At 40.0% G+C, this 12,504-nt stretch overlaps 1 protein-coding gene across 3 annotated transcripts in view; it reads right to left on the bottom strand.

The window, feature by feature from the left end:
• Positions 1–8,511: 8,511 nt before the first annotated feature.
• slc4a8 (solute carrier family 4 member 8) overlaps positions 8,512–12,504 on the bottom strand; it is a 34,505-nt gene continuing 30,512 nt past the window's right edge. For 2 of the 3 annotated variants that reach the window (XM_078248349.1, XM_078248350.1), the window contains exons 17-25: positions 12,303–12,416; positions 12,042–12,203; positions 11,683–11,934; positions 11,330–11,398; positions 10,656–10,829; positions 10,422–10,553; positions 10,219–10,322; positions 9,853–9,958; positions 8,512–9,682 (exon numbers count right to left, since the gene is read on the bottom strand). In XM_078248349.1, the coding sequence (XP_078104475.1) occupies positions 9,677–9,682; positions 9,853–9,958; positions 10,219–10,322; positions 10,422–10,553; positions 10,656–10,829; positions 11,330–11,398; positions 11,683–11,934; positions 12,042–12,203; positions 12,303–12,416 (1,119 nt within the window). In that variant the 3' untranslated portion in view covers positions 8,512–9,676. The remainder of the gene's footprint in view (positions 9,683–9,852; positions 9,959–10,218; positions 10,323–10,421; positions 10,554–10,655; positions 10,830–11,329; positions 11,399–11,682; positions 11,935–12,041; positions 12,204–12,302; positions 12,417–12,504) is intronic. The other variant, XM_078248351.1, reaches the window with a different exon arrangement.

Raw genomic sequence — 12,504 nt, 5'->3', positions numbered from 1 at the left:
GGACTATCATCTGAGAGAACCATGAGTTAGATTTTTGCCAATAATAGCAGTAGAGCTGGAGGCTTGTTACAAGACCTTTCATCAGGTGAGGAGTAATGGCTAGTGCAGTGCTCAGCTCTTTCTCCCTTACCTGCTTTGCTGACCGACTGTGAAAAAAAAGCCACGCTGTTATTTTGCAGGCTAGGAAACAATACATCTAAACAATCCCAAATGTGCTGCGGGGGATTTTCTTTTCATCATAGATAAGGTAGGCTGTTTGATACATTCTCACTGCCGAGTCGAAGCCCCCAGATGTGGTCTCTTGTTACGTCAGGAACATGCGGCCCTAAGCAGGTCACTGAGACAAGCAGCAGGACAAAGGACAGAGTGGGTGCTAATGACAGGCGAACAAAAAGGTGCGGCTCTCAGCAGGTTGGAGAGCAAGTTTACTGGCAGAGAAAGAGGAAAGAAATTTCCCTTTACAACTCAACTTCTTGAACAGATATAACACACAGGAAGACAGATTTACACACACACACACACACAGCTATGCTGGATATTGGACATGGTAACTCTAAACGTGGGTCCCTTTGGCCCTGTGGGTGGGATAGGTCACATAATAGCGACCCAGAGAAGCTCAGCTGTTTGCCACTCTAATTCTGTCTCAAGCAGCTGAGCACTGACCCACTGCTCCACTGAACTGTCCCCGTAATGATAATTGTGTGTGTGTGTGTGTGTGTGTGTGTGTGTGTGTGTGTGTGTGTGTGTGTGTGTGTGTGTGTGTGTGTGTGTGTGTGTGTGTGTGTGTGTGTGTGTGTAAAACCAGACCATTGTAGTAGTAACAGTTTAAAGTTAAATAGTTGGAAATACAACTTGCATAAGCATGTTCACATGTACAAAATAGCAAAATAGGAACAGGAAAATCTTTGGAAACAGGAAATGTGTGTATTGTCTCCCACAGGCAATGTCACTGTCAGCAAAGTACTGGGCTTGTACTTAATGGATAATGTCTGGTGATATTTTATATTTTTCTGACTATCAACAAATCCAATGACAAATAGAGAATGTGTGACATGCACATACAACACCAAAACAAATTCCTTGTATGTGTAAAAAACGTACTTGGCAATAAAGTTTTCTGATTCTGATTCTGAAAATCAATGCATTAGTAGTGCACTAGTAGAGGTATTTCATGTGTCTTTTTCCTCTGTGTCATAGAGCTCCACTGTTCAAAAATTACCAGTGAGTTACACTGTTACTGGGTGACATGTTCTTTCATTACGACGAACATGGGTACTGTAGTTTATTTTTATCAATATATACACATTTGCCATATATACTTACTAGAGCACCAAATGTGCGTTAATCCGCGGGTGAAAATAGTCCCCAACAAATGATAGAGTGCTCAGCTGTTTTTAGGAAATTACTGAGCCTTTCATGAAAAATTAAACTACATATGTGTGAGCTAATTTTAAAGTTTTAGATCTTCAGTAGGAACAAATGGGCTTGGATATGAGTGCAACAGGGTAGGAAGGTCAGAGTATTGAGAGACAGACTCATTGTTGGTTTTAAATTCATTAATGTGCTGTATAAAATCACTTCTAGACAGAAACTGGAGACAAGCACATGCGGTAAATGCAAAGAGTACAGTCATTATGCTAATAATATTACTAATGCTGATGTTTTTGTTGACTTTTTATTCTCATGGTTGCCTTGTCTGGGAAACATGATATTGACTCTAATCCACATCCTTAAGAAAATCAATAAGACATACCTGAAAAACACATTGGTATACACACACACACACACACACACACACACACACACACACACACACACACACACACAGGTCTGGTTACACCACAGATACATTCAAGGATAGAAGCAAAAAAATGCTCTGGGTTGTTTGCATTCTTTAAACCAATCCCAATCATCTTGGGCAGCACTAAGTTCTGGACACAGAGACTCTGCAAAATGGTCTCGGGAAGGAACTTGTTTTGGTGGAACATTTGCACCCTGCAAAAGAAAACACCACATCAAATATTAAATGAAGTTATCTGTTCACGCAATACAGTAACGTGAGCTATTTAAATTAGCTGGATACATAGTTAAACATCATGTGCTCTTATCAGTGTATGACCATGAGTACTTCGACCACAGCAATTCCACCAATCATTCTCAAAACGCGCCACTTAGATAGTAAATGCGTAAATCTTTATAATCTTTCACCAAAAGAACCAAGCAGGCCTGCGTTGTTGCACGGTCTAAATTTACTTGAAAATTTGCCATTTTCAGAGTGTAGTTTGCCAGCTCGAAGTTGTTTCCTCTAGCGAAGGGATTTTGAGATCGGCAACACACAGAGAGCCCAAGGTAAGGGACAAAGTCACGTTAGTGCACGTGCTTCATGTTAGAGTGGATTATTGTTCTCTGGTATAGAGAACACAATATCCAAGTCTAGTAATAGAGGTTAGATTAATTGCTGACAAATCTGTATTCAGCAGTTCCCTTTCTCTCCGCTTGACAGATTTATGACAGAGATTGATGGAGGGGAGGGACGAGCCGAGAGCCCCCTCTGTTCAGTGAGAAAAGAGGACAACAGCTCAGTGAGCCAAATAGAAACGAGGGAAAAAAAAAAAAGACAAACAGGATTGCTTTGGTTGGATCTTACACATGACCAACACATTTTGTCTTGGAGTTTGTAAGAGGCATACACTGTCAGATTTTAGGCTGTTGTAACCAGAAAAGTTAATTCCAAAAAATATTGTTTATTATTGTATTCCTCACACTCAATATGTTGAATGTTAGAGTAAAAGTCTAAAGTCATACCTATAAATTACTGTTTACGGAGCACCAAGAGATATAGGTCTTTTTCACAGCACACAGGGGCGGCTGTGGCTCAGGAGGTTGAGTGGTTGTCCACCAAATCGGAGTGCCAGTGGTTCGATCCCTGGCCCCTGCATGTCTTCATGTCAAAGTGTCCTTGAGCAAGACACTGAACCCCAAATTAACCCCCAAAACAATGGATGATGGCTGAATGAATATCTGATGATCAGGTGACACTTTACCACTTCCACTTTCCATACTTTGTATGGTATCCTCAGTGTATGAAGTTCTGTGATGGAGCGCTTTGAATGTTCACTAAGACTAGAAATGCAGTTTATTTACATTTAACTGGTCATTATAGTAAAAACACACATTAGTAATAGTGGCTCTGTTCTATTCAAGTTTTCCAGTAAGTCATGACAGTGTGACAGTGAGCCAGCATGCACAATGCCAGGACCCTAAAACTGAAGCACTTAAATGGAATTCAGCCACAATTATTTTATTATTTACACCTGTTCTTGTCAAAATATCTTCTGTGAAAAAAGGTAAATCTGGAAAGCATAATTTTTGGCATCTGTTACATAAAAGAAAACATTCAAAACTGACATAATGCTAAACAATTGGAAACCATGAAGATGTATACCTTTCTTAAAGGAACAGTTCCACATTGTGGGGAATGCACGTATTGGTTTACTTTCTAGGAGTATAATAAGAAGATCAATACCACTCTCAGATATGAGTGGTATCAACCTTCTCGTCTAACTCTCGGCAAGAAAGCAAATAGCTTTTGTTCCTCACTTGCTCTTTAGAAACTACTCACAATTTTGTAACCTGTATTGTAAAGTGTTACCAAGCTAATATGCATATTTTCCAAAATGTCAAAAACATATCTTTAAGACAGACATTTTTATTGTCAAACGGAGCTGTAACTATAACAAAGGCCGCCTTCCATTCAGGTGCGTCATTTTACGATATTATGCATGAGGCTCACTTTCATGGCTTAGTGGCAACCTACATGGAACAGAACATATCATTAATATAAGTTTGCAGAGAAGATTGCCACTACACACACATGGTAAAGACATCGCAAACTATTTAATATTTAAATGACTGCTGATCATTCAGCATTTTGTGGCAGTCTCGCATAAAAGAAACATGCATTCCTCTCTGCATTTCAGCTCCAGTTGGCTCTTCAGCTTTCCTCCAAAAAAACCACAGGGCCTTCACATGAGCACAAAGGATGTCTTTGTATACTTAAGTCTTAGAACAGAGACATTAGGGCCAGGGTACCGTCTCAGCTGATTGGTCCTGTGTTGGCTATGAGCTATGATGATGCTGGACCCACATGATAATAATCAATACACAAACAGACACGCTGAAAGTACATAGAGGGTAAATATGATGTGCATCTTGACCAGCTGGCAACATTCAAGCGCGATGTGGGGGATCCAACACAGCTTAATGGATCAGCCCGATGTTGCCGATTGAAAAAAAAACAAAACTAAAATATCCTGTGCACCTCCCTCCTTCCACTTGATGTCACAGCCAACAGCTGCTCTGATTGGTCAGGCAACAGCCCGCCAGCTGTTTGTAATCAGGAGCATTTGGGAATCTGGATCACATGACACCCTGAAGGCACACATGGACACATAGATATACATACAGGGTGCAGTGCATCTTTAACTTCATACCCCTTCTCACAGGCTACTCCTTTGCAGTCAGGATCACCTCCAGATGTGCACACTGTGTACTCACATCAGGATAAAAAACCAAGGAAAGGGTGGGGAACAAGAAGGGAGGGCACAGTCCAGTGAAAATGAAAACATCCGTAAGAGATTAGGAAGAAGGTATAAAAAAAAAAAAGAAAAAAAAAAAAGAGGATGGATCCATATCTGGGACCAGTGTTAGTCTCTCTTAAAATGATGTAACGGTCTTGAATTTATATAAATAACTGGGAGAGCAAAGTCCTCACAGGGATAATCTAGTTGAAAGGATTGTGACGCTGGTGCCACCTAGGGGGACAAGTCATTGAATACATCAAGCAACAGGAACACGAGTTCATTTCAACTGTGATTATTTATTTTTCATTTTTCCATAATCAAAAATTAAATTACACATATAAAACATGTAGAATTATTTTGCTCAAGACTAATCATTCAGTGGTTGAAGAGACAAGGCATCGCTCTTTCTATGGCTCCAAGACTAAAAGATTAAGGTTACTGCAGTACAGGTGCCCTTCTTCTTCTGTCACCCTGACTTTGTCCTCGAAACAGACACCACTTTTGTCTCATATTCATTAGAAGGACAAAGCCTCACACAGTGCACAGTTTTTCCTTTTATATACACATAAAAAATAAAGTAAGGATTCTGACAGGAGAGAATTTGAAACTCGAGTCTCTTGCTGTGTGACAAAGAAATTGTACAAAATAGGACACATTGATGATGACGTTTTCTGAACAGCCTGTGCCTCATTAATCACTTTTAAAAGGTCTGTTTTTGGTCAAAAAAGTAAAATGACAGCACAACAGGAAGTGGTTATGTAGTATTCTATGACAGGCACACACGTACTGCACGTATATTTATACTCACGACCATCAAAAATGTATGACCCCTCTCGGTCACATGTATATGCAGTAAACCTACAGTATACTAAAGGCATTTAACTGTATGCTTACCATACATTCACATATACATTCATGATTTGAAAATAACATTTAAGACACATGATGCTCCTTAAAATTACTTTAACAATTGCTAAATAATTACATTTTCTTGTTAAAGCACTTCTACAGTCATTGCACTCTGGATGTGTATAAGTGTTTTTACAATTTGGTCTTGTCTTTTCTCAATTTACACATTTGTTTGCACTCGTGTGATTTAGAATATATGTATTTATACAATGAATAATATTTAGTCATGCCATTCGTTATGGGTCCTCGTACACACAAAGACTATTCACATTCAAAAGTTAAAAGCAGAAGTACATGACAGAAAAGACAATGTTTTTACTTCCATACGCATCTTGGAGGAGGTATTACTGCATGTGATGTTACAATGATAGATTACTGTATTTGTGCACTTTGCTTTAAAGTAACTTGAATAGGAATTATGGAGACTATGGAGGAAGCAGCCTCGAAAGTGGTAATAAAAGAACTCATACATTTATATTTAACTGGACAGTAAAACAAGGAGTTTATAGATTTTAAACATACATTAAAACTACAGAGAATATTATTCATTCTCTGATATTTAACTTTAAAGATCCATCTTCAAATATTGAGTCCGGCTCTTTGTTGCATGCTCCCCTCACCCCACCCCACCGTGCTGTCAATAATAAAGCCCAAAATGACTGAAAAATAAAACATAAATAAAATTATGAATCTGTTATTAGTCCTTACTTTTATTATCCAATCAAGTATAAACCAATAAATGATTTATAAGCAGTTTCAAGTCTCTCCAGGTCCTCCACCTAGACCAAAAGGTCCGTGACAATCGCGGTTTATTTGACAAACTCCTGATGTCTCCCATCAGAGCACTTTGCTCTCTTTGTAGTAACCTTTGAACGTATTGTATTGAATTCATTCATATAAGTATATTATTCATCAGCCTTTTTCTTAGCTCACCACGCTTATTGCAGTATGTACAGAAAGTAAATCAAAAAATAAATAACTAATAAATTATTGTAAAATCATTGAATTGCTTAATAGACTTCTTCAAAATAAAATATATCACAAATTCTTTATCTACAGAAAGTGCAACTACAAATAAAGTATAACCGAAGGTCATTCTCTCTGCTCCCTTTGGCTCTCCCAGCTTTGAGGTGACACTGGTGTGCAAGTCCTATTCTAAATTAATTGAAGACAACCACCAGATTTGACTCATAAATAAAAATGAGGGGGAGCACATTACACCTGAACCTTGTTTATCCAAACTGGCATTGCTCGGGAATCCACATAATGAAGGAAAGTGTGACAATGTCAAAACGTGTTTCATTTTGGCACATGTAAAGAGTTTTAGGCTTCAAGTGTTATGTTTTCCTGAACGCCTCTATTTCGCATTGATGGATAAAAAAAGTTTGCACTGGTACAAAGGGACCCTGATAAATAGAAATAGAATATAAATAGATAAAGAGTTCTAGTAAGGTAAATTTGGGTTGAATCACAGGTTAAATTATTGCTTAAAAGAAAGGGCTGCAGCACCCCCATCAAATAATGGAAAAATTATTATTTTCCTGAAACTCAAAGGGACACACACACACACACACACACACACACACACACACACACACACACACACACACACACACACACACACACTTTCTCTGCTCTGGTATGCCCTTACCTGACATCATCCAAAGTGCCTTTCAGGAGCATTCATGAACTTGTCTGAGGTAAAGAAATAAGACACTGTACTACTAACACATGACAAATATTCTGTAGAACAACCTCCATCACACACAATCAATAGTTTAAAGACAAACGTCCATAAAGGGAAAAAGATTACACCTCAAAAAACACGTTATTGATGCCGCTGCTTCAACTGACGTGGGTCTTCTAACATTTACAGTTTTCAGTTTACATCATCACACAAAACTGACAAAACGTTTTATGCACCAATAAAAGGATTTATGTATTACTGAACCTGCAATGTATTTTAAGAAATCTACTAAATAATTGACCATATCATCACTATTAGAAAAAGAACAGACTCATGGTATTAAATATTATTACAAAAAAAATTAAATAAAAAGCCGCTTTAGTAGATTTACGGAATGAGGACTGACGGACCTATTTAGATTAATAAAAAGAACCTGGTTTGTGTTTAAAGGAGCGTTTACTCTCCAATCATATAGCCCAGCTAAGTGTACAGTGGAGGGGTGGAACCTGGGTTTCTGATGAAAGGGTGAAAAGGGGGAGTAGAGAGGTTGTTGTGTGTTTGTGTTCTATCTTTGTGAGGACCAAATGTCTTTAAAGCTGCTAATATTTTTATATTACCAGTGGATCACATGACTGGTAATTGTAAGCAGGCGCTTGTAGTGATGAACAATAAATTATCATCCAACTCTGCCATTCCCCTCAGCTCTACGGCTTATTTTAGCTCATTGTTTGTATTTTCTGGCCCATACTTTTACTGTTTTATTTCACTCTCACCGCTCTCATAACGTCGTTTTTAGCTGCAACAGCTGTTTTCAGCGAAACAGCTCTTAAAACCCACTGTTCACTACCTGCTGAGCACCAAACAGTGACAAAGTTAGCAACTAGCTGGGGAATATGGTGCAGCATTCAGCAGATAAGGAACCAGATCATTTTCTCATCAGTATGTTCAATATCGATTGATCAACACTTTTCTTAAACAGTTTCAACAAAAACATTGAGCAATCCAACACATGAACATTATAACCTTTATGAAGGTGGGATTTATTGCAGGACTGTTGTATTAGTTTTAGATAGTTGTACCTAATACAATGGCAACGGGTCATATTTCTGGTTTATAACTGTGTGTGTTATAGCTATGGCTAGTTTTAGTAGATCTATGGGACATATGTATTAGCAGTGTGTTATGTACCAACGTGTAGTATATTGAGAGGGGACCCCTATTAACTGTTACACCACGGAACGGCATGCTGGGTAAAGCTTGCTCTCCGTCACTCGCTACAGTACCTCCATGAGAGGCCGGAGATGTTACGTTGTAACAAACTGAACTGAAATGATCTGGCCTGATCCCAAATAGCTAGCTGTTAGCAAAAACATATTTGCTAATGACGCGTGTACTCTAGCATTGCTATGTGATGCAACTATGTCATGGCAGGTGTATTAGTCAGGACCCAAGGAAACGCAGTGTCAAGTGTGAAGTTAATGAGATGAGAAAGCTGCAAGCAGCAATACTGGAGGACAAACAATCCGCCCGTTCCCAACACGCACATTTTGAACAGAATTTACAATGGGCTATTTCAATGACGTTGGGCAGTAAAGTCGCTATTTATAGACAAACAGCAGCTGTTTTCCCATGAACTAAAAACAAACCATCCAGACCTTTTGGCTGAAATTTTTGGAGACAGACCAGTGACACTGAATTACAGCCTCACAACATGCCCGCCAGTGTTGTGAGGCTGTTTGAGGTGTAACATCCGATTGAGTTTTAAGTATATGCATGGGTTTCAGGTGTGAATTAGCAAATGTCCCCATAACTCAGTGAAATCACCATGGCTGCCAGCAGCTGTCACAGTGTCCTTCATTATTTACTGTCACTGTGGATGCTCCAGGATGTGTCTCTAGATCACATTATCAGACACAAATTAATTGAAACTGAGCTATTGGATACTATTGAATTTTCACAGATGAATGCTGCTGTAGAAGTCTTAACGTTTCATCCTTTAACCTCACAACTAAGCCGGGAAGCCGAAGGCAGTGTACAGGCCAGAACTGATCACTCAGGGCTTTCATCACTGTGTGGTTTAATAGAAAGCTGAAAGTAGAAGATGGTGATGGTTGAGATCAGGGGTTTCTACTGGTTAACTGGTTAAGATGGTTAACGTTGCTGAGGTTGGTTCTAGTTTCGAGTCAAGGGGTTAGAGTTAGGATTAGGTTAACACTGTCTTTAAAGTTAGGTAAATAAGATTTTAAAGATATTTCTAATTCTCACAAAGATTGAAGTGCATGTGTATGTCTTATCTGTGTGTACTGTACTACCTTCTCTGTGTCTGTATGTTTGTGGACAGTATTATGTGTTGCAGGTAGCTGGTAGAAATCTTCGAGACTTGTTTGTCTAAGCACTGAAGTGGCTGAAATCAGCCAAATCGCAGTATCCTGTGGTCCAGAACTACAGCCTGTCAGGACTGTGGACATCCTTTCACTCGTCTATGAATGTGATCCCTTCAATCCTGCAGAGTAAAACAAACAAAGCCTGAATTAACAAAGCACAGAGCACAGTTTGGCTACCCTAAATTTGCGATTATCAGTTGGATTAACAATTGCAAAACACAAAAGAAGTGAGTGAGCACTATGTGCAGCAGAAATATTTGGGGTGAGGAAAAAGAGGGAATGGCCTTGCCTTCTTAGAAGCCACAGGACAAGTGTCCCTTTGATTGGAGTTAATGGAATTCCACACAGTGGTTTTAGACATTTCATCAGATATATTAATGTCAGAAGGGTCACACCTGAGGAGAGGAAGAGGAGGGTGAGAACAGAAAGAGGACAGGGTTGGGTGTGAGTTGGGGGATTAGGGAGAGGTCTCAGTGTGTTACAGTAGTATTCACAGGGTGCACTTGAGAGCAGAACACCAAACAAGACAAGCGTGCATATAGATAGACAGGAAGGTGAAGCATTTCTCTCATAATCTTACCACTCCGATCATCTGATGTCCATCCTGTTCATTTGAGAGTGTGTGTGTACAGTAGGTGTGTATGTGTGTGCTCACCTGGGGTCGTGTGCTTTGGGGGTCTGAACAGGCTCGCTGGCCTCCATGGGAATCTGAACAGCAGTTGCATCTTTCTTCTCTGTGCTGAGCATAACCTGTGATTCCTACGAGACGCATCCATGCCACAAACATGTCCAGTCAATACGTGCATCTTTATTTATTTTCATTATTTATTTCCATCTGTATATTTCAATGTAGACTACCTCTTCTATCGTTTTAGATGCATCATCAAGGTTTTTTTTCTTCCACTCAGGCATCAAGTCATCCAGGTAACTTAGCTCTCGCTTTGAGAAACACCAGTCCAGCAGTTTGCGAATGAAAACCAGAGCCAGCACCTTCAGGAAAAAAAACACGTTATTTTTTTTTTTTTTTAAACAACAGGAGACATGGAGAGGCTAGCGAAGAGAGAGTGGGGATGTTGGCGGAGGCAAACTCACCATCATGGGAAAGACGATGGCGGCAGGTGAGTGCTTGATGACCCAGAGCAGCACCAGACAGGTGAGCTGCGTGAGAGTGAACAAGTGCACCTTCCTCAAGGGGACGTGGCGCAGGTAGATGAAGTCTGGCTGGTGCTTCGCCGGCATACAGAACAACTTTACACGGTCAAAGAACTGAGAAGTGAATGCAGGTGGCGGGGGAGTTAGAGACAGATAGAGTGAGGAAGAGATATGAATTAATGAGAACAGAGCCGGGAGACAGATGGTGAATATGGCAAAAGAGGGAAAGTAATTATGAATGACGGATTTAGTTGGATTAGTCTGACAATTAACTGTCAGGCCTCATTGAATTGGGATGGAATTAATTAGATCAGGAGAGGGCACCACAGGAACAGCTGCATTAATAAGAGTTTGGGACAGAGAGGGCAAAAGAACAACTTTTCAAATACAATTCCTGCCAGTAATAAGTAATAGTGAAGTAATAAGTATGAAAACACATCTGTTTATAGCATCTTGCAAATTATTAATAAATTCCGGATTGTAAAAAATGGACACTCCCATTGACACTACCACTACTGTGCCATAGTCAGAAACTTTCAGATTGCACTCATAGTGGCCTTACTGTAAATCAGCTTTACCATAGGATAATATTCCTTTGTCACATTTCACATTACCTGGATTCCTTTTAATGAGGAGACTCCCATGTAAAGGAAAACACCATATAGCACTGGCATAGGAATGAACTGGAGAAAAAACAACAACATATATCAATAAGCTTTGATGAGTATCATATTACATATACACACCTATATTTATTGTATAGGCCCAAATCTGTATGTATTATTCTTATCCTTGTATATTTTTTTTAGGGTGACCTCTTACCACCAGTCCAGAGACAGCAGATGTAAATGTATTTATAATTAGTGTGCTTTGTCCCTAATAAATAAACCTGAAATAAATAAATAAATAAATAATAAAAAATATCCCAGCCAGAGGGGTGCAGCTATGTGTAGTTCGTCTTACTGACCTGCAGGGCTCCAGTCATGAATACAGAGCAGCCCATGAGCAGGAAGATTAGCAGGCCAGTTAACCTCTGTTCTCTGATGCCCAGGAAGCGAGGCTGTTCTCCTGGAGCCGAGCTCTCTGACTCCAGCTTCAGGCTGTTGACATGAGAGATTGACAGCACCGTGGCTGCTACGAACCAGGGCAAGCCCATGATGGAGCACACCGCCAGCATCACCCCAACCATGAGCAGGTCCAAGTGGTACCCACAGCCCTTCTGCAGAACAGAAAAGGAGGACACATAGGTACATGTATAACTGGGCTACAGTCTGCAGCTGCAAGCAACAGTGCATAGATTTATAGGTCAGCTGTATTTTTTCTCACCAGTAGTTTGTGCTCTTTGCGGTTGATGATGACGGCAGTTATCTGTTGGTCCATAAAGATGAGGATGGTGCAGAGAAGAGCAGGAATAGTTGCAGCCAGGACTGTCCACCATGGGTTGCGTCCTATTGGATTGATCAGCCAACCTCTGTCGTCTCTGGTAGGCTGGAGGATCACATTAAAGAGGAGTGAGGCCATGATTCAACCATGATCATGTGGCGTTTTATATTAAAGTCGACATTATAATTAGTAATTTTTCTATACCTGGAATTTGCTTGGCACCTTTAACTTCTGGGAGGGCACTCCCATGACATAATCAAGCAGAACCATGACAGCAATAGTAAGGAACACTGCAAAGTCACTGATCACGGACCGCACCTGGGCGTGGGAGATAACAACACTCAGAGATCAGTGGTTACTAACTGTGGCATGTCACGTTTCCCAAAAGGTAACCACTTTGCTTAGT

Source organism: Sander vitreus, chromosome 4, assembly GCF_031162955.1.
Source record: "Sander vitreus isolate 19-12246 chromosome 4, sanVit1, whole genome shotgun sequence".
NCBI classification, from domain to species: Eukaryota; Metazoa; Chordata; class Actinopteri; order Perciformes; family Percidae; genus Sander; species Sander vitreus.
Note: the sequence above shows the minus strand (reverse complement) of the source record. Positions and strands in the feature narration are given on the sequence as shown.